At 40.8% G+C, this 26,836-nt stretch overlaps 2 protein-coding genes across 2 annotated transcripts in view; one reads left to right on the forward strand and one right to left on the reverse strand.

Moving 5' to 3' along the window:
• snx33 (sorting nexin 33) overlaps positions 1 to 6,724 on the forward strand; it is a 42,146-nt gene extending 35,422 nt beyond the window's left edge. The window contains exons 2-3 of the transcript XR_010914102.1: positions 5,980 to 6,193; positions 6,296 to 6,724. The gene's annotated coding sequence lies outside the window, so the exon portion shown is untranslated. The remainder of the gene's footprint in view (positions 1 to 5,979; positions 6,194 to 6,295) is intronic.
• The window catches only part of cspg4 (chondroitin sulfate proteoglycan 4), a 63,472-nt gene continuing 37,724 nt past the window's right edge, over positions 1,089 to 26,836 (reverse strand). Inside the window, exons 3-11 of the mRNA XM_067500294.1 lie at positions 21,922 to 25,446; positions 20,274 to 20,474; positions 19,848 to 20,123; positions 15,519 to 15,695; positions 9,199 to 9,397; positions 8,802 to 8,933; positions 7,721 to 7,881; positions 5,964 to 6,147; positions 1,089 to 5,424 (exon numbers count right to left, since the gene is read on the reverse strand). Of these exons, the coding sequence (XP_067356395.1) occupies positions 3,575 to 5,424; positions 5,964 to 6,147; positions 7,721 to 7,881; positions 8,802 to 8,933; positions 9,199 to 9,397; positions 15,519 to 15,695; positions 19,848 to 20,123; positions 20,274 to 20,474; positions 21,922 to 25,446 (6,705 nt within the window). The 3' untranslated portion in view covers positions 1,089 to 3,574. The remainder of the gene's footprint in view (positions 5,425 to 5,963; positions 6,148 to 7,720; positions 7,882 to 8,801; positions 8,934 to 9,198; positions 9,398 to 15,518; positions 15,696 to 19,847; positions 20,124 to 20,273; positions 20,475 to 21,921; positions 25,447 to 26,836) is intronic.

A 26,836-nucleotide genomic window follows, 5' to 3' on the forward strand; every position in this document is an offset into this window, starting at 1 on the left:
ATTGACCAGGCTTACTATAGTTTTACAATCACAATCAGCCTTAATTTTGCTATATTTATTACAAATTTACATTTAATCTTAATTTAAATTAGTTTTCAAATTAAATTTGTACAGTTCATTTGGTAAATATTCAACTTTAGTTTAGTTCAAATTTAGGTTTAGAATTAAATGTTCTCTGGTGAACATGACAATTATTGATGAGTGACACTGAAAAAGAATGAAAGATGACAGATGATAAAATAAAGCACTGTACGCTTCTCAAAATAAATTCTGCTTGAGTCTGGACCCCTACAGCACAGTGACAGCTTAGAGACCATGACATAGGCAGTAACATGCGGAGGAACAGCTGTGCCAAGCCTCTTATGAAACCTGGAGGTGAGCGGTCAGAGCAGAGCAGAGGCCGACCAGTGACACTGAGAGCAGACAGGAGAACAGGAAGTGTAAAAAAATAAAAAAGCTGAGAGAAACACTGAAGGCAAAGGCCAGTCCTTGGAAAGAATGATGGATGGAGAGAGAGAGAGGGAGAGGGAGAGGAAGCCTTTTTGAATGTTGAGGAATGACTGCAAGAGAATAGCTTCTGTCTGTGGCTGTTGGCTTCCTAACGCCACCTGGTGGCCAAAAGGACACAAAGCATTTTAAAAAGAGGGCAAAAAGTTGAGAAAAACAAAATTTAAACTTAATTGTTGCTATGTCTCTTGTAAGGAGGACAGTTCATTTAATAAAAGGAATATTCTCTTTATTTTGGTTTTGTCTTTTTGCCCAATGTTAGACCTAACAGTTTTAGTAAGAGTGGGTTTTCCTCATCAAACCTACAAGAACATATTTACTAATGTTATTTAAATGTAATTAAATTAAATACAAGTAATAATTGGTTCACATGTTTAAAAAAAATGCTATTTGTTAAACATGTGAACTATAAATGAGCCCCTTTTCTTCAACACTTTTGAAATGATATACTGTAAATGCAACTGTAAGATAAAGGGGCAGCAGTGGCTCAGTTTGCAGAGAGGCCGCCCACCGATCGTAGTGTTGGAGGTTTTAAGTGTCCTTCCAAGTCCGATAAAATTTGGGGGTTTTTGCACTTTTGTAGAAATGGTAAAAAAATGTCCGTTGAACTGGGCCATCTTAAAATAAGAGGTTAACTGTCACAAAGTTTAGGAGCAAAGCACAAATGCTTGGTCTCCATTCAAAGCTGAACTATGGAAACACGCAATAAGCACTTGATAGTGTCTCCAAGATAATTAAAATTCAATACAGGCAGAAGTTTTCAGAGAAACACCCAGGGGTGTTTCCATAGTATGGAAAGCTAGACAGAGGTGAACAGGGGGCTAATGTGCTCTCTGAGCTTCATCTAATTCAGCAAAAATTACAGACAAAATGATGAACACACTTTTCGTTGCACGATGACTTTATTTGCACTAGTGCTGAGAAAGAGTCCAGAGGCAGCTTCAATTGGGATTTCTATGATCCCAGAATTTAACCATTACTTACAAATTATCTCCAAAGCACTTGTAGTTTACAGACCAGACGACAGTTAGATCTCTGACATAGCACATAACCTCCACACAAAAAAAAAAATGAAACTCTGCAATGAACTTCAATAGAGACAAAAGAGAAGTGTGAGGCAGACACTTGCACAAACACACATGCACATATATGCTCATCCACAAACGTGTCTTAAAAGTACAGCACCTGTAAAAAATATCAAAAAGTCTGTATTTCAATAGGCCATGTAGCTACATGTATGTGGATCTTCAACATCATACTGAAACTGAACATTTACCAACACTGGTAAAATGTGGATGAGATATATCCTGAATAATGGACATATCTTTTTATTCTTAGCTACATTATCTTTGTCCAATAGAGATAATGTCACTGAAAAAAGACTCCTGAAACACATCACTTCCTGAGCTCTGTGCTATCTTTAAAATCCTGCATTTCCTGCTCTCCAAATACTACAGAAAGAGGAGATTCTTAGATAACGAGTATGCAAAGAAATAACTGTATATTCAGTATATGACTAAGAAAAGACTATGGTTTCAACAATATACAGTATTAGAGGGTCAGCAAAAAATCAAATGTTTGTTTGAGTCCATCTTTTCCTTGGTGGATCAGGACGTTATTGGATTTTCTCATTGTACACGTCAGACTAACTACTTCAGTCAACATTCAACAATCAGATAAGGCCGTTCAGAGTGACAACAAAGGAGAGAATCATTTACAGTAAAACAAACATACTAAACAAGTCTAAAAGGTAAAAAAAAAAACAAATTATTTCAGTATATGACTATATTCAGCTTACATATGGAATGCTTAAAGTCAAAACAGCTTTGAAGACTGTATCAGTGTCTTCATTTCAAATCAACGTGACCTGACCAGTGGTGCATTGTTATTCATCAACTCCGTCCCGGCACCAATCCGTTTTTAGGACTTCCTAATTGCAGACTTGGAAACTGGAAACCTCCCAGTTTGAGGTGACCTCAGCCTTGCCCGTCAGCCAATGTGGCCTGTGTAGTTTTGCGGTCAGTGCTGTGCCAGTCCAGTGAATATTTCTAAGCAGTTTTGAAGAAGCATGCAGAAATAGTAATGTCTGATAGGAGATGACATGACTCAGAGCACCATTCAATCAAACGTGTTCAGGTTTATTATTTCAAATTAATTTTAGCATTAGATCATCATTAGATCAAAAGTCAAATGACGAAATTTCTTTATGTAATGACATGAAAATAACAGGTCAACTCAAGCCCATTTACTTCCATCTTGAGTTTTTGATGACAGCATTGATAGTTTCCATTGGCTGGGGTTAAACATGATATAAATATACTGTATATATATACATATATATATATATATTCCGAATTAGCCAGGTGGGAACACAGATGGCTTTAGAGGAATCTAAACTCTGTGGGTGAATTAAATGACACAGAAATGTTTAAAATACACTCAATGGTAATGAAAATATGTTACAATGGGCCATTACATCAGCTCTTTAAACTAACCTGAGCCTCGAGAACAGCAAACAACCGTACTGCATCTTTAAGAGATAAAAAAAAAAAAGAAAACACTGAAAGGCAGTTTGTCATCTTGTCGATAATACAGCATATAATTATCTCACGATGTATGTACACGCTTATTAACTTTCCGGATGAACCAAAAAAATCTAAATGATCAAAGTTTTAAATTACCTATCCGCTTAATAATTTGTGTATGATCTCACATTGAATGCAATGACAGAGCACGCCCTACATACTTTTTGCAAACATTTGGCATGTTTATGTCTTTATTTGTGCTCTTGACAAAGAGGAATGATAAAACTAAAATAAATAGACGTGGCCTGAGCCTCCTAAAACAAGAAACTGCCTCTATCTTTGCCAATAAGTTCAATTCAGTGTTTCATTGCCTGAGAATCTGTCCACAGTTCAGTTGAGATAAGTACCCAATGGTGTCCAAAAATGTTTTCATTTAAACTACTGTGGCAAGAGGTCTGCAATACTGACAGGAATGATTTGAGGAAGCTTCCAAACACTTGAGGATCCACCTCTCTTTGTGTCCTACTGAATCTTGGAGTGTTTCACACCCAGTACTGGTTCTTTTTCAAGGCTGGGCTCGTTGTCCGACAGTGCTGCAACAACTCCGGGTCTGTGTCTTTTGAGTTCACATTGGACATGGGGATGTTATTGGCTGGGTCAGTTTTGCGAAAGGTTTCTGTGCTGGCCACCTCTCCGTTTTTTGGCTTGGAGGCTGCTGTTTGGACATCGTGCTTGCCTGTCTTGTTTTTGCGGATCAGGTAGTAGGCCAAGATGGCTGCCAGCAGCAAGAGGGCGAGGATTACAAGGATGGGGATGAGAATAGACCAGATGTTGCTGCGTCGGGAAACATGTGTTTTCTCACGGGAGCCAGAACCAGAGGATGCTGTGGTTGGGGCACCCCCATTGGGCCAGTCCACATTGCCCCCCCTGTCAGGACTAGCTGCAGTAGAGAGAGGGACATCGTTGTTGTCCTTTGCTGAGGCCTCTGAGGGAATTCTCAACAGAGTGGCAGGATAGACCCCAGAGGAGTTGTAAGGACCAGTTATGAAGGAAAGCACACATTCTGCAGGGGGCACCCCATGGGCTTTGAGCAGAAAGCGGGCCTGCTCAAACCTCTGCTTATCATCCGGATTGACCTCACCTTGTGATTTAGAGGACCTACCCAGGATTTCCATAGCAACACGGCCCTCATCTAAATCCTTGTGGCTGAATGTTTCCACTGGCTGACCTGCACCAGGACCTCCGTATTTCACAAAACGAGCTCCTTGTGGTTGTTGGATGACAGTAAAAGTGGGAGATGTTCTAGTCTTGTTTGCCAAGGGAGTTGCATCCAGAAGCCTCCTGTCCAGTCGCACAAGAGCACCTCGGGGTAAGAGTGGATCCTTGGCGATGTTGGCCAGAGGCTGGACTGTGATGTTAAGGACTGAGGAGACATTAGCAGCCCGACTGCGGGCTACAAATGCGACACTATCTCGAGGTGAAGTGGACTTCACAAAGCGGACACTGACTCTGCCTTCTTTGATCTGTCTCTGGGTAAAAGCTGATGTAGGCTGTCGATCCACCATGACAGCAGCATATTTAGGAACACTAGTGATCTTGTAAAGGATTTCCTCCTCAACCGGGCCCTCAGTAGTAGCCCTCAACATCTCTTCAGTTACAAGGGTTTCATCATCTCCTTGCTTCACCTTGATCTCTGAAGATTTGTAAAGAACCAGGGTGTGAGCTAAGATGCCAATGTGGAGTGTGTGTGCCTCTGTTTGATGTTCTCCGTCTGACACAATGAATTCCACAAAGCTGCCTTCAAGGCTTTCATTACTGTAGAAGCCCACCTGCCCACGGTTAACCATCTCTTGTGTGAACTCAGAGATGGTATCCATTGTGCGGGAATCAACTAGTCGGCCATTGGCAGGGGGTCTAATCACTTTGAAGTGGACCTCATCTGGTGGACTGTCCTCGTCTTGAGTGTTGAGATGTTTCTGTGTCAAGATGGTCAGGGAGCCTTGAAGAACCTCCAAGAGCATATCTGTTGTGACCAGTTCAGGCGGCTCAGAGCCTCGTTGTTTGATTGTGATATTGAAAAGCTCCTCTAGGACCACCCCTTGACCTTCAGGCTTTAGTCGGACCCTGAAAGAGAAGCTGTCCAAGGTGGCCCGGGAATCATCATGAAGATACTCCACTTTTCCTTGAGTTAAATCTTCCTGCTTAAAGGACGGGGCGTTGCGTGGTAGGTCCTGACCACCCAAGGTAATACGACCATGGTTAGGGAAGCGTTTAATCTCAAAAACCACATCTGTGTGACCTCGCTCAGTCTCAGGAAGGCTTGCCAGAAGGTTCGAAGCATCAAGAATCAAATTATCAATGGTTTTTCTCTGCCCTTGCACAATTTCCAGACCTGGGCAGAAACAACAAAAACAAATATTTTCTAATTCAGTTTTTAAGATACTTCTTATCCACTGTTGGCAAAAAAATCAGTTTCAAACTAAAATGAAGAACCATAATTGTTCAGCATAATAGCTGATTAATCAGAGATTAATCAACATTAATTAAGAAGACTGTCAGACAACAGAACTTGAACCAGTAAATAAACTCATTCTTTAAATTAATTCAAGTAATTCAATTTGGGAGACTTCTATAACTTTTCAAATGTTTGTTGGTTATAATAATCTGTCTATAAATGAGGGTTAAAACAAGAAATAAATAAATATCTGATGTGCCTGCAAAAATAAACAGCAGCTGCAGCTGGTGAGAACAATATTTACACATCACGACTGTGGTAGTGTTGTAATGAGGGTTTACAGGCTTAGACACTCATCTCCACATCTCGACATCTGCGTGATGTATATACAGCAATTTGTGATGAGTGGTCATTCAATTAGATACTCGTGTACTGGAGTAATTTACAATGATGTCATCCTGTTTTTCTTCTTCTACCTTTGTTCCTCCACAGCTGTGTGGAGATGTTGCTGTGAGCAGCATAGTAAGAGATGTTGATGGGCAGGATGTGACCGACATCTGGGGCTGGTTGTGACGACAGCTTAAACTCCATGGAATCCCCCACCATCCAGAAAGGCTCCTCAGGTAGCTGGTGCTCATAGAAGACCGCTCCTGACTCCAGCTGTGTGTCAGGAAAAACAAAATCAGAGGATACAGAGCGGTTTCTGGTAACATTCAATGGTTTTTCAAAATGTATTTGCTTTCAGTCAGAAAGAGACCTGAGGGAAACCATGAAAATCAATGCTCTCTTTCCTTCTGTCTTTTCTAAGTGGCCCTGTATGATGGGAGGTCAGACGGCTGCGACGGGGGTTTGGCGCAGCTAACCTGGAACATGGGTTTGAAAACTGAAAGGCGACGGCCCGCATTCACTCTCTGAGGTCACTGCATCCTAAACTCAACTCTCGCTCACTCTGTCTCACACGTAAACACACATTCGCACAAGTTTACTGATGCACGCACAGACACACAGACAGACGCTGCTAAATAACTCCTCAAAAAGCTGCTCAAAATCGTGTTTGGAGTTCAACGCCGCGTTAGATTTCTTTGTCACACTCTAAAACAGAACAGTTTGTCAGAGATAGAATTTGTTCTCACGTTCATCCAAGCATGGTCAGATGTCAAGAATGGAAATGAACAGATACGGTTGAATTGGATGAGAGTGAAAACACACAGCCACCCTTTCAGACACACACTGGGCCCGAGGTGCATATGCCATCACAATCTTCACCAGTGTCTGCTATACTGGCAAAACGAGGCCTACAGAAAATATCATCACTAATATTAAAGCTTTGATAAATTGAAATATTACCTTTAAATTAAGTCATGTAGTCTGAATAAGGTCTCACGCTTAGGCTTTATGTACAATTAGTTAAGTCAACGAACAAAGATGCTCTTTACTATCAGAATCCTTCATGAAAGTTTTTGCTTTCAAATACCAAGGGCATTTTATCACACGCAGGTCTCAGTGTGCTTTTCTTGATGTTTTTACTTTGAGGCTATTGGCCAACAGTGCAGTCAAACTGAATCCTGCATTTCATTGATATTATATTTAAGCATGAGTCAACTGTTCATGCTGATGGTTGTACTGAACATTATGATGGCACAAGCTGAATTTATTGATGCTCCCTGCTGGTGGAAATAGCTTGTTGCTTCACATGCAGCAAAATAAAATGGAAAATATGTACACAATGAATAATGAACAAAAGTTAGCAGTCAGAGAGAAATAGGTGCAAGTTCAATGAGTCTGAAACCAACAGCTACTGAGTTACAAAGGTTACACACTGTAGCTTTAAATGCGGGTTCAGATTTGGGATGGCAGGAGGCTTAGGTAAGGTTACGGTGAGATTTGGGCATTTTTACTATACAGTGTTTGTAGGAAATGGCAGATTATTATAAATCAATTATTGTTGATGATTAGTTTTTGTAGATTCATCAAGTGAATTGCTATTAAAATCAATACAATGCAGCTCATTTAACAATAATATACTTAAAGTTACAACATTTTTACACATAAATCCACTTTTTTTAAATGTTTTGCTTTTGCTGTTTCAAAGTTTGTATTATTAAAATTTAATGGAGGGCATTCATTTCAAGAACGGGAAAGAGGAGAAAGGGAAATGAGTTTAATCTCTCCTCGAAGAAAACACATCCCAGAAAAACACACATTGAGCCTCATGCCCTAAAACACTAATTACCTGTGATTGTGAGAAGCTGGTAATTTCTTCATACTGGTTCTTGTCATTGGCCAGGATAAGTCTTCCCAAGCGAGGTGGGCGGATGAGTGAGTAGCTTATCTCATTTCCATCCTCACTGGTTACAGCCCCCAAATTGGCGCTTGTGATGGACTGCCTTGTTCCTGTGGAAACACACACACACACACACACACACACACACACACATGTTCCTCTGAGGGCTGAGATTGTTCTGTGGAAAACGGCCTCTTGGCAGCGTAGTTGAGCTTGTAAAATTAAGTTTAGAGTTAAACTTCAGTGGTTACAGTAACTCACACACATTACTGTGCGGAGGAGTGTTCAAATCCAGCATTTTATCCTAATTTAAAAAATTTGTCAACTTATCTCCTACAACGTAAACGTTACATTTATTATTAGAAGCCCTGAGGCCGTTGCCTGTTGCATCTCACTTCTGCAGCTGCAATCTCAAGAGGTCCATCTGCTGTTGATTAACCATTGAATTTCAAAGTATTTATAAAACAATAGAAAGGAAGCAACCATGTGCATTAATACCCCAGTTTGGGCTACAAGTCCCTTCAGAGCACAATAAAATGCACAAGTCTACTTGATCATTGGCTTTTAGTGGATAATGTCTGTTTCTTTTAAACATATAAAGAAACTGATTGTCGAGTTTTAACTAGTATACAAATACCAACCCTGTGTCCTGTGTTTATCCTGTGTTTGTCAGGAATGTAATGTGTTACTACCATAATGAGGATAAGTTGGCAATAGTTGGATAAATTTCAAGCAGCAAATATGTTTATGCTAAACATCACTGTAATCAAAGAGTTTATTTTGTGTCGTTTTTTGTTGTGTTGTTGATTATGACCTTCATCATTGACCCAGACATTTTCACACAGAATATTTATATAATTTGATATTGCAAAACTCTACTTGTTTTGTCATTTGCACCAAATACATTTTACATGCAGTTTTGTGTGTATGCAAAACATAAATAAAGAAATATCATTGCATTCACCCATGACTGTGGTTATCCTTCCATCAGTTCACAGCTTTAAGACTGGAGGATTTTTTGGCATCTTACCTGGAAATACCACGAGCTCCTCCTCTGTTACCATGGTGATGGTGAGAGGCCTTGCTGTGACGACAAATCGGTAGAGAGGAGATGTGTGCTCTCCATCTGTCACGGTGAAACCGAAACCACCAGACTCCTCACCTGCAGGGACAGAAGAAATTCTGCTGATTAATTCTTTGCTTCTGAGTTTCTTTTGGTTTTGTCTTACGTTGGTTTTCGTCTTCATGCCACTAGTGTAAAATACACTTTTATTTGTCACAATAAAACAGCAAACAAAGGATGTTTTCAATGAGATTTCAGACACTCGTGTGGGAGAAACTGTTGTAATATGCCCATTATCAGTAATTCAAAGGCAGCATTATAGGTGTGGTGGCTTTTTGCTTTTACTTCCAACTAGTGTCCTCACCATTATGAATGAAGATGACCTCTCCTTTGTTTATGTGAGCCTGTGTGAAGTTCAGGATGCTCTCCTCAGGTCCCTCTTTCAATGCCACCACCCCATTTGTTAGCATCTCCACGTGGTAAACCAGTTGTTCTGCAGGGGTATCAGTGTCTTCGGTTTGCAGCATGTCGGCGGTGATATCTGCCTCCTCGCCTGCAAGAACCTGTAAAATATCATGGACGGGGAGTGAGTGAGATGACAGGAAACAGCAGACTACTCAGTCAGAGGTTTGGAGCAGTGTAATTCAAACCATGGGTGAAGAGATTATCTGAATATGGTTAGAGGACGGATAGATGGATATCCAGAGAGATAATTCCTAATAGAAAACCAGGTTTAATTAAAAAATAAGCACAGAAACAAGGGCAGACCCATCCTACAAACAGCCACCTCCAAAGTAAGAATTTAAAAGGTTAATTATTTCTCTGTGGCAGTCTGGATGCTCCTGTTATCAGAAGATGGAGCACAGCAGTGCAGACTGAATGACTCTCCCTGGGTGGAGGGGCTTTAATGGACTTCTAATGGTCGGCTGGCTGAAAGGAGCATTAATTGAAAGAAATGGGCCAGATCCCCAGAAAGACATTCTTAAATAGCTGGAATCAGTTGGGAGAGTGAGCCGAGGGTGCTCTGCACTAAGAGATGCATATCGATCTCGAGAGCCATTCACCCTCTGATACATCTCTGGCTTTTCTTCTTTCCTTTCACTCAAGACCCAGGATGAAGAGCAAGAGGCCTCAGGCAGGAGGAAGAGGAGACAAGAAGCCTCAGATATTAATGCTTCAGGTGTCACTTGCCAAGAGTCAGATATACAGAAACATCTGCACACATGCCACATGTAAGCACATATCATCCACATGTAGGACACGTATCAAGAGTTATTTTCTGTTGATGTTCAAGCTCCTGTTCAGTGAAGCAAATTAACAGTTTTTTTAGTTTGGAGCAGTGTTGCAGTCTGACTAAAGATACAGTTCATTTACATGAACATAAGAGTAACTTGTAAAGCCTAATGTTATTGTATATGCTTAAATATTGAAAATGTTGAAATCTTGCAAATTTCAGTTAATATCAGAGCTGTGCTCTAAAAAAAAAATCACTGTGATGTCACTGTGTCCACATGTGCCCAGTTTTCCATGGTAACTTGCAAATGCAGCACAGAAAAATACAAGCAGGGCGATGGCAATGTTCACCAGAGCAGCTCACAAGCAGAGCAGTGCACATCAAACCCATTAGATGCTAAAATATCACCAATAATATTACAGCTTGTATAAGTTGAAATGTTACCCTTAGATTTTGTCACGTAGTCTGAGTAAGATTATGTATGATTTATATTCCAACTATCCGTATTTAAACAACTGTGATGTAATGCGTTCAAATCTATATTAGGTGCCAGGGAGTGGAGAGCAGAGGTGCTTTTGTTGGAAATAAAGGAGATACTTGTACTTTCCTTGAACCTTTCCATTTTATGATATTTTAGGATTTTTTTTACACTTGAGCAGGAAAAGCAAAACATGGTTGTAGTTGCTTTTCAGATTCAGATTAATAATTTAAAATATAATCAACTAAATTTAGTAACTGAAATGTTACAAGATGCAACATTAAAATGATTTACCCATAAATGTATTAAATATACTCTTTAAATATAAAAAAGTTATATAGATTATTGTGACAATAAGTCGTTAGAAGTACTTTAGTATTTTGGCTTATAACATTTGTGTGCTCCTCCCACCCACAGAAGGACAACTAAACCTGTTTGAAACGTAAAAAAAAAACAATAAACGATCAAAAAAGAGAGACAATAGTCATAAAATGGACAAAAGGTCACTAAAATCACCAAAATATGTCCAAAAATAGACCAAAATATACAAAACAACAGAAAATAAACATGGAGTGACCTGAAGATGGGAATACCATCCTACGGAAAATGCATCCCTTTAAGCCACAGATACACTGCAGGGCTATTTTTGGGGAGAGCTGACAACTGCACCATATCAGCTACATCAACAAACAGGGCAGCGCTGTGTTCACTGTAGAGAAACTCTACCTCCTCAGGACAGTTTTACATCCCAGGCCGGCAGAAAGCAGTGCCTGATGCTTTATCCGGGGGCACATCCCTAGTGGGGGAGTGGAGACTGAAGCCAAACATTCTGAGTCAAATCTGGACTCTGATAGAGAGGATGGAAGTGAATCTGTTGGCCTTAAGGCAGAACACCCACTGTCCATCGTTGGCCACCTGCTCAGTATTTTCCCACCCTTTTGTTTTAGCCCTCCCTTTACCGAACACGAGGGGCTGGTAGTCCTTCTAAAACTGTAGCTATGGAGACTGCATGCAGAGATGACTCAGCTGATAACACCGTCCACTTCTACAGCAAAAACTTGTGTTCTAGCAGCCAGCAACTTTCTTTAACCTCTGCTAATGGAGCTGGGGCTGTTGAAGAGTTTGATTCGAGAAGGTGGGAACAATCTGTGTGTAAATAGCAACAAGACGCGCGGTGTTAAATTATAGTAACATTACTGCAGCCTCCAGACAAAAGTCATAGTTATTCTGATAGCAGCACCTTTGCACAGGAATCACTGTTACATACAAACCACATCATATAGATTCACAAGCTCAACTTGATGAATGTAGTCATGCGTGGTCAGAAATGTGCTTTTAATCACACACATCAGTGATATCATGCAGTACACCTGTGCATTACAGCAGCAAGGTGCCAAATTAAACCACTGGAGTTGAGCAAAAACAAGACTTTTAGGAGGTGTTGCAGCTACTTACTCTTTAATGTTGTGTGCATGCTGCAATTTGTTCCAGATAGATGGAGCATAAAATCAAAAAGCAGTATTTCTCAGTTCAGGGCTAATCGAAGGGAGCGTGCACGTACACGAGAAACTCAAACTCCCCGCGTGATAAGAAATGTGACATAAGCACAGTCTGTCATGCTAATGGGGGCCCAACAGCCTACAGCACATGTGTTTACAGCTCATGCATATGTTTCTGCCTTGAACGCACGACAAATCAAGTGTACTTCTATTTTGAAGTATTTTCATTCCAATGCTGTGAAAATTATGGGTCTAAGAATAATTTGCTCTATTTTAAAGACAATTGACGAAGGTTAACAAGTGCACACAATAGCAGTAATTACACCCACACAGAGGTGTGTGATAGACACATGAAAATGCGTTTTACGGTTTTTGTTGCCTGTTGTCATTGTTTTCTATCAGCTTGCAATGTCACTTAAGGATCAATTGTGGATTAGTCTGATAAGCAGCTGATGTGTCCTTTCTTACGATTCCCTTTCTGCAATTTGATGAAATACAACATTATATTTAAATAGGTAAACCTCCCCCCCCCCAAAAAAACATTTACACTGTACCAGTAATAGTCCTAAGTGGACGGTGTTTCTTTTTTCTTTTATGTGCAATCCCCAATCCTCGCCACTAGATGGCTACATAAGCCCACTCTACATCCCCAGTGAGGCACCAGACAATCTAGGGCACACATCTGAAAATGTCCTTGCAAATTGATGGTTTATATAACAATCAATGCATTTAGCACCTAAGAGGATCGGCTGCAAATTTAATTCGATCAGACACAACAGCTGATTTTTCATCCTGATACAGTAACGAAGAAGCCGTCAAAAGGCAAATAACTTAGTTTGCTAATGACTCAACGGGATCCCACAATGTCTTAACTGTTTGGGAGTCTGAGGATCACCAGGCATCTGAACTGTATCCAAAACTGTTCAGGGCTCCACATTTCTGGCAGGAGTTTCGCCAGTGTGTCCCTAAAGCCATAATAGTAGGTGGGTGGTGAAGCTGGAAATACTACAATAAAACAAGAAACAAACAAGGTGATGGGAGCTGTTGTTGCCATGTGGGAATAAATTTAGTAGTGGTGTTTCCTTTTAATTTGCTCCACTGCACACTCCTTTTCCTGCTTTGTGTTTTGATGAGGAAAAAACCAAAATTAGTCCATTTCAGTATCCTTCAGTGGTCATAAGAACAAAAAGCAAGGGGGCTTGGGCTGACATTCACAGCAAAAGCCTTTAGATAGTTATATAATCCTGCAAAAAAATCAAAAATGCTGAAAAGAGACATGGTAATGGCAGAAAGGCTGGTGAAAATAGCATAACCAGATAGAGCCTAGTCTCTCAAAAAGTCATATTGACCCAGTAGGAGAACTATTCCTGATAAATACAGCACAGTCAAGAAGAAGCAGCCAGAGACATAATGTAAACCCTAATCGAGATCAGCTGTATCCTTGGCCTGGGCCAAATGGGATGAATGGTGAGCTTGAACAGAGCCTGATCACGGACATGTTAGTTATCATGATGATCTGATGATCTGCTGCAGAGGTCAGTACATACACACAAACGCACAGACTTCCTGCTCTAAATCAATCCAAGTGCTGCTGGGCCAACCCGGGCTCTGTGTGGGTTAGACATCCACATATTAGGTTACATTCTGCAGCCGCAGCAGAGGAGGCACAGGGATTGGATGCCGCCCGCACTCTGCCAGAAAGCCGTGGTCTCCTCGACCATCTTGGTTTTCCAAAAATACGGGTTGCCACGGAGACGCAAAGCCGCAGGCAGAGCAGGGATGACTGAATGACACAGTTGGTTTCCAGTTCTGTGAGCTGATTACTGCTGGCTTTTTCCTACTGCTACTCTTACAGTAGAATCTACTCCACTGATCCTGCAAACTTTTTAATGACTGACGTAAATCAGATTGAAAGCGAGACTCAGACATACCGGGAACCTCCTGTATAGATGCAATCTACCACTAAAGCCATTTAGCTTTACAACAAACTTTTTACTGCGATAAAATCGTTTGGCTAAGACAAATAATGCACTAAAATGAAATAGAGACTGACTCATGTTTCCAAATTAGACCTATTCAATATTTGAAAATCGAATCATTTTTATCAAACTTGACTGGGATATCGCTGTAGAACTTACCCTAATAATAATTTTGTTTCCTACTTGCTTGTTCAATTGCAGATTTTTCAGCAAATTTGGCACCGCATTAAAATGCATACAGATACTATATACATGCATGTCTGTTTGACACTGTGCAAACAGTACTGAATCACCACTCTCTTATAGTTACGTGCCCTAAGTGAAATAGACTTTCCAAAACATGCTAATTCACTTGTATTTTTATGGCTCTTTATAAAAACACACATGCTGTGGAGGCCACTGCTGCACTGATGCATCGTGTGTCATCATCCGTGAGGTCAGTATTCTTCAGTGTCTAAGTAAAAATTCTCTGCATTTAATGTGACTGGTGCATGAAGTGAATTTATTTCACAGTTCATACACGATTCATGATGGTGGACTGTAACTGCAGCTGAAAGTAAGCAGTATTGGATGCGAGAAAGATCAGTAAAGTTTACAGAGTTCATTCAGAGTTCAGAGTTCATTAATTCTTAAAACTGTGATTCTATATCAGCTTAGTTTGGTACTTTTATACCACAATTATAAGACATTCTAAAAGATCAGAGAAGTTGTTTTGGGTCTTCATATCTGTCCAGGGTGAAGCCCAACTCTTGCCAAATTTCAGCTGGGATCGGCTACAGCACCCCTGCAACTCTTAACACCATAGGCAGTATAGGTAATGGATGCGCTGGTATCTAGTGGGACCTAAATGAGTTGCTATAGACTTTGAATTTCACATACTTTTTGTGTCAGAAAATCAATGAGAGAATCAAGATTACAGACTAAGGCACCTAAGCATAAAACACTGTGCAGCAGTTTTTATAAACTGACCTCTTTTCAGAGTGCCAGAATCGCATCAGCCATCATAAAGCCATTAATCATATTCTTATATTCTTTTTGGCTTGTGCATTGGACCAGTCATGCAAAGTGTGGAGCAGGTGGGAAATATCTGCAGCCTGTCAGTCACATATGCATATGCGAAATGCGGTGTCTTCTTCAGCATATTGTAAAAAGACAAAGCAAATAAGTCCAAGACACTATGGGCTGAAAGTAGAGTGGACCTGGAGGGAAGCAAAGGAAGCTGTTTCCTCCACAGCTTCATCTTTTCCGCATAAAATAATCACTCCAGCGTTTTGAAAGATTGCAGTAAAATGTTTTTTTCCCCACTCCTCATTCACAGAAAGTGACAACTGTGGTCAGCTTGAATTCTCATCAGGTGGGATGCAGGGAAGAAAGCGTTCATCTCACTGAAAGTTTCAATGTTGTAGAGAGAAAGAGTTTCTTAAAGCAACAGTGAAGGAGTTGGAGGAAAACTCAAAGGAACAGCTCATGCACTTCCAGAGAGCAAAAAATTACCTCAAGTCCTGTGTTACGCATCAGATTTGGTGGCTCGTCATTGACTGGTGTGACAGTCACTGAGATGGTGACAGGGCGACTCCGGCGGCCAATCTCATAAACTGAGGCAGAGACTGTAAAACTGTCCTCTGTGCTCTCTGTGCTGTCATGCATGTAGTAGACTTGTCCAAGTTTCACCTGGAGAAGACAAAAAAAAAAAAATGTTCCAGTTGTCACTCAATTCTGCATGCGATCTGACTGGTGGCAAAGGCTCAGTGAGAGTAGGTGCCTAATACAATATTACTCTTTCCTTTGATAATTCTACTAATATTGGTAGCTGAACCTTGGGTCACTTACAGCCTACTGGCCTGTTTATTATGATACAGATGTGTGGGGAATTGGAAGCATCCAGTGGCTGTAGTAAACATGACAAACTGACAGAATTTGCTGGTGTGATTCGTTTTGTGCACAGTGTTTTCATAGAGGTCACCGGGGGTGAATGGGTGGGTGACATAATACAGAACTTTAAGACAAGAGACAGCAGTTTGTGTGCTGTTTGATGTCATCGGTCAGTGTTCAGTGCTCAGTGTTCTAAAGTTCTTTCTGTGTTTCACTGCTTTTCCATAACGGTGAACTCATTTTTGTTCCTGAATTTAGGCCAAAATCAAACAACATAGCTCCACATAATGTTGCATAATAAGGGCCTACTGAGCTTCAGAGCAGGTCTCTACTGCACTGTAGAGATGCTGGACAGAATAACTGATTATGATTTGATTTTGCTCAACTGATTTATGAATTTTGATAAAAAAAACAACGAGTTTCAATGTTGAGTGCGATTCTACATAATTTATAACATCACACGGCTATTACAATAAATGTAAGGTCAATACAAGCACTTGTAAACAGGAAACAAAAATGCTGTTAAGCGATAGCTCCTCAAACCCTTTTGTATTCCGATTTATTCCGAGTCATCTCCACACACAGGGCGTTAAAATGAATCCCAGTCAAACTGTTGCCTCGCTTGATCTTCATAAGATGAAGGCTTTTCAACAGGCAAACATACATTTGATTCAAAAAAGACCCAGCGCGATTCCAAACAGTGTGACCACCCTGCTTACAGTAGTTCACTCAGTGTGCACAACTTTTACAAAGCACTTCGTTAAGTTGCTTTTGAAAAAATAAAACAATAATCAAATGATCTGGTTAAACAGAGTTAGCCAGGACACTGTTAGCCTCATTTAGGACCAAGACTGATTTATAGTTTGTTTGCATGGATCAAACACAGGAGATATGTGTTTAGCTATAGAGATATTCCTTTAAATGCCTGTTCATCTAGGAATTTTGATAGAAATCTTCTCCTCTAACAAAACTGTGTATAATACACACTGTATGTTTTGTTTTGCTGCTCTATGGAGATCATATATCTTAGTAAAGCTGTGAGATAAAAGCTATAATCAGGTCTTAAAGTCTGGCAGCCGCACAGGAACAAGGAGAATCTTACTTGTATGACAGAACATTGAGGAAAACCAGATGCACATTGAAAAACCAGTCACCCAGTGTCAAGTGAGCTAGATGGAAACCAGTACTTATAGTTGGGCCAATCTAATTCTGATGACTTTCTGCACAGAGAACAGAAATCTCAGCTCCACTGTGACTCGGGTCCTGTAGTCCTATCTGGATCACATAAGCTCCCTAATCTTTGCTTCTGATACTTTCTGACCAATTTACAGAGAATCAGGGTGCTCTTCATCCAAGACGACAGTTGGAACTTTGTTTAGACGAAGGCCAGAAAGCTGCTGGTATGAGAGGAGCTGCTTCAGAGAGCAGGAAGTGCCAATTTGATCCCATATGGATCCCATATGACCGGCATCCTTCTGCAATAACAACCCCCATCATCATTACTGATCGGGGAAAGTCAGCGAGACAATCCGTCTGCTTGCTGTGACAATAAACGGCGGGTGGTTGTTGGACACATGGCCTTCAGACTGACTCAGAGAAACACTGATGTATCCGTCCAAATTGAATACTAGCTGCATTATTCATTTATTTAATAGAAATGTCTGTGTCGATTTTAATAGTTTTTCACAGATGGAAGACCTAATGGAGACCTGATGGAGAGCTGAACCTGATTAAGGTGTATTAGGGCAAAGCGTCTCGGATTTCTAACATTTCTTCAAGTTGGATCTGACTCAGCACGACATCACAGCCGGTGCTGTTGCTTGCAGAGGTGCCGTGTATTATCTGACACAGATTCTAGGCTCATGGGACACATCTGGGCCACATGGCACAGAGTTACTTTACAGTCGTGTGGTAGGTGTTGGTGTAGATTTTTTGCATGAGTCACTCTCAGTTTTTGTCTGCACATCCCCCATGTTACTGTATGCTTACATAACCTCAGTGAACCACCCGACATGATGGCTTTATGGGAAAATTACTACACACACCTTTAAGTGCAATGTCCATTCCCAGGGGCAAGGGTAAGCCTGCCCAGTGGAGCTTGAAATAGCATCAAAAAAAAAAAGAAGAAAAAAAACGCAATACAGAATAATACACACTTTCATTTCGGAACAATTACAGTCTGGCTTAAATGTTGCGCCGACCGAGGTTTGGACATTTCTTCTTCAATGTGGTTCTCGTTAGGGGGAGATGATGTTTAATTCTCTGAGAGAACAGTGAAAGAGTTTAAAAAAGCTCTACAAAGAACATTTTCTCTCTCACATTTCCATAGTGGCAGACGATGTTATCTATGTTCCCCGCGGCCGGAGTAATCAGCGCCATGCACACGGACCGTTCGAGTTGCACGTTGGCATCTTTGGGAGACACTGTGAGTGAGTCTGGCAGTTGCAAAGCGCGGGAGCTTTTCGAACACTCACACATTATTATAGGAATATACTGTGGCAGTTTACTTTGGCTTCAGGCGGTCCAAAGGCATCGTGAGTTTTTCCACAATAGTTCAGCAAAGTAGAGAGCGGGAGAGGCAGACCAGGACTACATGTAGGAGCTATAAGATATGTGTCTAACTAGCTCCACGAAACTATGTGGTCCATTCAGAATGCATGAGGTTTTTCACCAGTAACTACTCATGCATTTTTAATATTTTCCTAAAGCTGGGGCCTCTGAACCACATAGAGGGAGACCAGATAACTGTGCTGCAGCGGCTCTCAGATTCTCCCTCCCTTCTCTTTCTGGTACAACACAACAAATTCAAAATAGAAGTGAGTAGTAACAGGGGAAAGTTCCATGGTGACGCCATGCTGCGGTAATCCTCTTGACCAACTTCAGTGAGTCAGTCATGACTTGTCTAGAGGGCTTTGATTATAGTTTTCATTGTAGCCTGGTAGGAAATTTGCAATTTTCTTTCTCTAAATATATCTGAGAAAGTCACAAATAAGCAGGTTTGTCTCTTTCCAGGTAGCAGATTCAGCCAACCACAATGATCAAATTGTGACAAGAAGATCGTATACACCTTGGACTTATTAAGATAGGATAAAATGTGGATTATTGGGGTTTTGGGGGGGTCTTCTGGGATGTTTTTGGTAGTAGGGTAGCAAAAACATATGAATTCGTTTCCAAATGAAATTCACATGCTGGGCAAAGACACTGGTCTATGGAAAACTGATGAATCAAATCTATTTAATCGTCAGAATGTTACAGATAAAAGATCAAATGTTTAGTGGATTTGGCAATTCATATGTTAAACATATGTTCACCATTTGATGAAACCAACCATTTGCTGAATCAAATGTTTTGGAGTGGAAAAGTGCAATTTCTTTGAAAATACTAAGGGAAACCGAGGAAAATTATTATCCTTAAAGTGGATAAAATAACCCGCCGCCTGGCTGGGTTTACATGTCCTCTGAATGCATGCATGGGTTTACTCGGGGTCCGGTTTCCTCCCACAGCCCAGAAACATGCAGGTCGGGTTAATTAGTGACTCTAAACTGCCCTTAGAGACTAGTGATGTGTCGTGTACTCTTTCCCAATAACAGCCGGGATTGGCTCCAACACCCCTACGACTCTAAACAGGAAAAGCAGGTAAGATGATAAGCAGATGGATGGGACAGTAGCTACAGCCAATATATTTACATCATCAGTCAATCACTTGATACTACTCTGCACTAATTAGTATCTCTATGAACATTTTATATCCTTAAATTCATTGTTTTGTTTTCTAAGTTTACATCTCATTTCCAGCAGCGGTGGAAAAAACAGTAGTACTGCAAATAATCTGTTACTGCAGGACTAAAGATCTAAGACAATATTTTTGCAAATACTTATGTCAAATATTCCTGGCAAATTCAAAGGAAGAGTGCATACACTTAATTTCTACATATCTTTTTCACTCCATACCTCGTTCCATGTAAAATAAGAAATTTCGTCCCCATTCAGGTAGTAGATGTCCCCGTGCTTTGGCGTCTCGTCCAACAAAAATTCAACGTTGGCTCTGTCGTAGTAAGGATGTGAGATGTTTAGAATGTCTGCGTTAATGACTCTCCTGAGGCCTTCCTTCACTGTGAAGTTGGAGACCTGGACGGGGATGAACTGGGGCAAGATGATCACAGAGATCTGCAGGTCCTCCACTGAGGTGAAACCATTGCTGACATCCACTGTGAAGACATCGTCGCCCTGAAAGAGACGGATGTTCAAATAAGTTACTGATCTGCTAAAACCCCACCAGAGGCTGAGGTTATGTTTTTTCTGATTTAACTCAATATGACCGGAAACAAGCTGCCACATGGGATTTATCACAACAGAATAAAATAAATGACGACAAACCGTAACAGATGAGGACACATAGATGATGCGTCCCTCATTAATGTCCTCCTGAGTGAAGGTGTGAATGTATTCGATGACAGGTGGCGCTGTGCTTTCTAAACTCTTTCTCGTGACCTCTCGTGACATGACCACGTGACCGAAAAGAGGAGCTTTTTTAATGGTGAACACCATTTCTGCGGGCAGAATATCAGCTTGCTCCACCTACGAGGAAAAGAATAACACAATGTACAGGCAAAAGGTGCCATTCATTTATTATTTCACATTTTAATACATAGTCATTTTTCGTTGAAAACACTTTTCATTAGGTATGAAAAACAGTTCACTGCCTGCTTACTGCACATCAATAATTCACTTGTCATATAATCCAACTATTTCTGAAATTCTTCGTGTATCATGAGTAGTAGCTTTATTTTCTCAAGCCATAAAAGAGCATTTACTGTCGTGAGTTTTTAGTTTTACTCCAAAAAAAAAAAAAAACTTCATTTACATAACATTCAGTGAGCAGTTAGCAAAGATGTTGCCCCCTGATGCAGCACACAATAATGGAAAAGAGGAAATACTCATTGCTGACATAACAGCAGAAGGTTGTGCAACTTCTCCAGTGACAGTTGGCAAAACAAAATTAACTAATAAAACATTGAAAAACAAATTTCATTTGAAATCATCAGTCGTGCTTCAAAGCCACAATTAGACTAAAAGCTGGAATTAGATGCCTTGTAGCATTTCCTGCTAAAACAGGCACAGTGTGATACGTGAATGTTCCGCTACATTAATTTGTACTGTACTAAAATAGGGCACCGTTAACTACTGTGCCGTACATACTGTGTCTCATGGAGTTGGCACACAGTATTACATAGGACGGTAAACTGAAATGTAAAAAAAGACATGCAGATGTAGACACAGGCAGATTTACAGCCTCTTTATAGAGTTTTGATAAACTCCCAGGAGCCTGAAGCCTTGGAGTGTTTAGAAGTCACGCTTGCACATGACAATATTTCAAAAAATCGTACTACTTTCCACTTCGTAGTAAGGACACACACTGGAAAGGCTCCCAGAAGCCAGTCAGTGTTTTACCGCTTGTAAAGGCCATTCTGTCAAGGCTTTGTTCATTACACATTTCAGCCGTGTGTCTACTCGGTGTCCAGGTTGTTCTCCAATCAATACTGCTGATTTAAAATGTGTGCACTGTCTTGAAGTTCAAGTTTTAAAGAAAGAGTTTTTTTTTTTTTTACTTTCAGAAAAGCTCCTCAGCATTTTAAAACTTAAAATGTATATACATAAAATATCTTATGAATGAACCCACGATTTAAACCTCATTAATTGCTTTCAAGATGAAGTGCAGACAGACTCATCTTATAAATTACAGTGGGTTTCAGGAAGCTCCTTAAGGGGTACTTACTGCTCTGTTTTCCACACTTAATAGACTGTAATTTAGTACGTAAACTTGATTAAAAGCAGCAACAGTCATATTTAGCCCTTTCATGTGGTTGTGATGTACATTAGAAAAGACGTTTTCTGCACAAAGAGAAAATAAACTTGAAAAGGTTTGTTATGTAATCGCTGCCAAATTGTGCTACGCGAATGTACAGATATTTAACATGTAGGGGTTTTGCTCAACATATTGCAATTACATATTAGTGAACGTTACCTTGAGATCCTTCTGACTGATAATGGTGTGCTCGTTCTCAAAGGAAATTATGACGTTATTGGTTACCACTCTTGGCTCAGATAAGTAACCTTGCTTGAATATCTTAATCCTGAATGTGCCATCTTCCGAATGTCTTCTTGCTTGGACAGTAAAGCTGAAATAGTCCTTGGAGCTCCGACTATCATAATCATGCTCATATGACACAACACCTTTTTTCAGGTCCTCCTGGGTGAACATTGAAGCCTCAATCCCACTCACAATAATCCTGCCATTGCTGGGGGGTGAAGTAATCTGGAACTTGATTTCACTGTCATCTCTGATGTCCATGTTGGAGTCAGCACTCAGGAGAGAGGTGTTAAGGGTCTTGGTGCCTCCATGGTCGATAACGATGATTGTGTTGTTCACCAATCGCAGGTAGGGCTCACCTGCCTGGATTTCAAGTAGTGCAGTGCTCTTGTGGAAACCATCCGACACCTGCAGTGAGAAACGTTCACGATCTGCTCCGTGGTGAATGAAGAGGATCTTTTTGTCTCGCAGGTCGGCTTGTGTGAAACGGAAAACAGGCTGTGATGGATTAGATGTTGAGACGATGTTGCCTGAGAGGATACCTTCACGAGCATAAATGATCTGGGTGTCATTAAAACCAGAGTCCTCATCCGTAAACTTGATAACATCAGTCGTTAGCAGACGCTGACCTTGGCGGACCACATTGAAGACTTTATCCACAACTCTCACTGGGGCGTGCTCGTTCTTGAACTGGATGGATATTCTGAAAACACCGCTCAGTGTTTTATCTGAGGCTTGATCGAGTGCTGAGAAACTGAACTCATCACTGCTTGTCTTGGAGCCATCATGCTTGTAAATAAGCCTGTCAAGATAAAGGTCCTCATTACTGAAAACTCTAATTGCCCCCTCAAACCTAGGCTGCCCAGGAGGGGAGTCCCTTATCAGTCGTCCATACTTTGGGCCTTGCGTGACCTGATAAAGAACATCTATTGAACTTGGTGACTCTATCCATAGATAGTTTTTGCTCAGAATCTGCTCTCCACCCTGCAAGACAACCAGCCTCTCATTAGTCACAACATGGGTACCTGCATCACCAAGGATGTTTACTGGGAAGGTGTACAGGGGAGAGTACTGATCCTCAGCAAAGACTCTGAACTGAAACTGGTCTATACTATCCACAGCCCTTCGCACACGGACCCTGTAGCTAACACTGTTGTCCAAAATGTCCTGCTGGGTGAACATGTCACCCTCTGCTAGCTCTTTGTCTGACAACAAGAGGCTACCCAGTGTTGGAGGTTTGACAAGAATGTATTTTACAGTTTGTGGATTGGGGTTTTTCCCTGTCACTTGGGCCTGAAGCTCTGTGGATGTGATTATTTGGTCTTTTCCAGCCTTTATCTCCAGTGCAACCATATCTGAAACTTTCACTTGTGCAGGCACGATCTTTACTAAAAAGGTGTTGTTCCAAAGGGAAAACTGACCCAGGTGGGTGCTGAACTGAATCCGCTCCACCACAACATCTTCCTGGTCACTTGAGTCTGTGCTGACAAATCTAAGGCGGTTTTGATCCAGATCTGATTGATGGAAAGTTGTAACCTGCTTGAACATTCCTTCATTTGTCATAATTTGCAGTTCACCAAATGTGAGTGGTTGTGTGATGTTATACAAGGCGTCTCCATTATGAGGATGAGTGAGGACAGCCAGATTTTGATCACCTATGGACGAATTACTTCCTTGAGACAAAACAAGGCCAGTGTTGGTGACAATAGTCATATGTGGCTGTGTCACAGACAACTTTAAAGTAGTAGAATAGCTTACTGACTGTCCGTCAGAGATTTCCAAGGTAATTCCTGTAGCAGGACCTCCTTTATGTACAAAATAGATATTTCCATTCTCCAACTCCCTGCAAGTGAACTGTGAGATGCTTCTTCCTGGCTGGTGACCATTTTCGAAGTGACCGACTTCAAAGGAAGGCGCAGACTTTACTGTTACTACTAAATCATTGCAGAGGGAGTCAGACTCCGTGACTTTGATATGGCTCGGACTCAATCGAGTCCGGCCGTTTTCCTTGATGGTGATTTCTCCTCCACTAAGTATGTCACCAGCAGGAAGAATTTCAACAGGGAGGACGTACTCCTGAGGAGTTTTCAGACATTCTGGTAGGTAGCCACTGCTCTGAGCAACTACCTCTAGCCGGATTTGATCCGTCTGCCTTTCGTTTCCATCATGTATATACTTAACCTTCTTATTCACAACATCCAGAAGAGTGAATTTTTGTGTGTGCTTTGTGTCCGTGTTCATATCAATGATGCCGTACCATGGATTATTCTGCAGAGTAAAGATAATATCAGACTGATTCATTTCTGCAGCGCTGAGGTCAAATGTAGGACTTAAGTTGTTGAGATCCAGAAATGCATCCTCACCTTCAGGTACAAACACTGGGGTGACATCGAGAAGTCTTGTTACGTTTTTGAACAGCCTTGGTGTATCAGCTGTTGAGTTGCATTTTTGAGTATTCACATTAAAATATCGAATGCGGACAGGTGTAGAGGTTGTAGGTTCCAATTCATAGTAAGTGGAGTATTCATAGTCCTCTCCTTCACATTTCGGATGAACATCTTTGGTCACAACAGCATCCTGTAGGTTTCTGTCCTTCTGATTTACTTTGATTCCCCCCAAGCAGCCGATGAAGGACTCAGATGTTATTTCCTCCTCTACGTGATTTAACGACCCACTGTCACGAAATACGTCCTTCATTTTCCTCTGGATGCCTCCTAAATACAGGTTTCCAACCAAGTCCAGGTTTTCTGATGGGTCAAGACGAAGGGATGAGGACTGGCTGTCTACATTTATGACGAAAGAATCCTGACTGACCTGAACCATAACTCTATGCCACTGATCATCATCCAGCTGCACTGCATTGTTCTCCAGCACCTTCATGCCACTGCCGACGTCCACCATACCTGTGAGAATCCCTCTTGTAACACCAACAGCAATGAAGTCGGAATCTCGTCCCGGGTGGAAAACAAGTAACGCATCCTCAATGGTGGTTTTCATTAGAAATTCCAAGGCCCTTGGGGCTCCACTAGCCCCACTCCAGGTGGGGAAAGATATAAAGGAGTCAGGAGTGCTAAAACTAGTTGCCTCACCATCACCTGCCTCAAACTCACTGCTGCAGGATTCCTTTGTGTCTTGGCATTGTTTGAACACTTTGCCGAGAATATCGAACTGATGGGACTCAAATCTGACCTCAGAAATGCAACCACGGAATGGTGGGATGGCATTGCTGAGGTAGGGAGCCTCCAGCTCTCCTATTCCTCCGAGCCAAATGCCCAGATCTACGTTGAGCTGTTGCCCACTGGCTTTCACAGGAACGTATGTCGGGTAGAGCTCATCAATTGTCATTGTGAGTTTCCCATCTTGCAATGTGAGCGAGATTTTGTGATCCAGCAGGTTGTTCAACTGTACACCTTGAGATGAGGACAATGTCACCTCTCCAGCGCCCAAGTTCATCCGTGCCTAGAAGAAAATGAAAACATTTCATTTCATTTAAAGTGTGCAATACATTTCAGCTCAGCTCATTTATCATTGTGAAGTTTATTGGTAGTCTTTGACAATGTGGGTTTAATGGGGAAGGTCTTTTGCACAATGACAAAACAACTTTGTCCATGTAAACATTTATAAACAGGAAACTATTACTTGAACCCACAAATGACCATTTCTGAATCCTCTCACATATCATTTATGTAAGGCTAATATATCGACTGACTCATCCTTTTATAATATTAACATTTATGATCTAATCAGTAAATCTACAACCCCAGAAAAATCCTGAGGTACACTCACAGTATTGACTAAGCTGTATTTTTTTAAATGAACTAGTTCAAAGAAGTTCCACGGATAACATCAAAGATTTGGGGTTTGCTTAAATCAATGACATGATTCTTATGCACGAATGACAGATAAAGCAATTTAATTTTCAAAAAGCCTTGAGTCTATTTGCTCAGTGCATCTCATAGAGGAAAGAGAATGAAGACTAAGAAAGGAAACATTCCTTGATTACACATACCCTGAGATTTGGCCTCATTAAAAAAGGAAGAGATATTGTCCTGTCAAGGGAAAATCTTTATGAATCTCTGTGATAGTACACCTGATGCTAATTCTGCTGATTTTCAAAGCAGTCAGTGCTTAATTATAGAGGTAACATGTCAGGGGTCTTATTTCAGTCAGATTACTAAAGATGACAACAGAAACTTTAGGTTGTTTTTGGCATGACACCTAATCAAGTATCCGTCATGATTTGCATGTACAGCAACGAAGATAAATTATGTCCTGCTCTTTATGACCTTCAGTACTACGCAGTACATACAGAGGTTGTAGGAGTACGCAAGTACTGTACAAGTACTGCTGAAAAGCAATCCACTGCAAGAAAGCACACTTGAATTTTGTACTGACGTTGAAGTACTAAGTACATGCTCTCAATTGTAGCTAAGCTACTAAAGTACAAATACTATACTAAGAAAAGCATTTTAAACATTCGTGAATTCAATGATATTAATCACATAAATGTACAAGACTAGTTCCGATATGTTTGATAAACTTTCAAAAGGTGACAAATATGACATCTGTGTCACTATGGAGACAACAAAAGCAGCTGCCTGTAAAGTTTGAGCTGATTTCATCACTTTATTCTGACCCACAGTAATTCATAATACATTAGCATTCATCTATGAGAATGTCCATTACTAAAAGGTGACCAGTATCTAAGATGCTTTAAATTATCCTTCACTAAAAAAAGCAGAAACCAAGATGCTTTGCACCTTTTACTAAGTGAGAAGATAATAAAAGAGATGTGTACTTTAACACTGAGTTTACATAGATATTTATAAATATTTATACATATTGTTTA

The sequence above is a fragment of the Channa argus genome, chromosome 4 (genome assembly GCF_033026475.1).
Source record: "Channa argus isolate prfri chromosome 4, Channa argus male v1.0, whole genome shotgun sequence".
Lineage (NCBI taxonomy): Eukaryota > Metazoa > Chordata > Actinopteri > Anabantiformes > Channidae > Channa > Channa argus.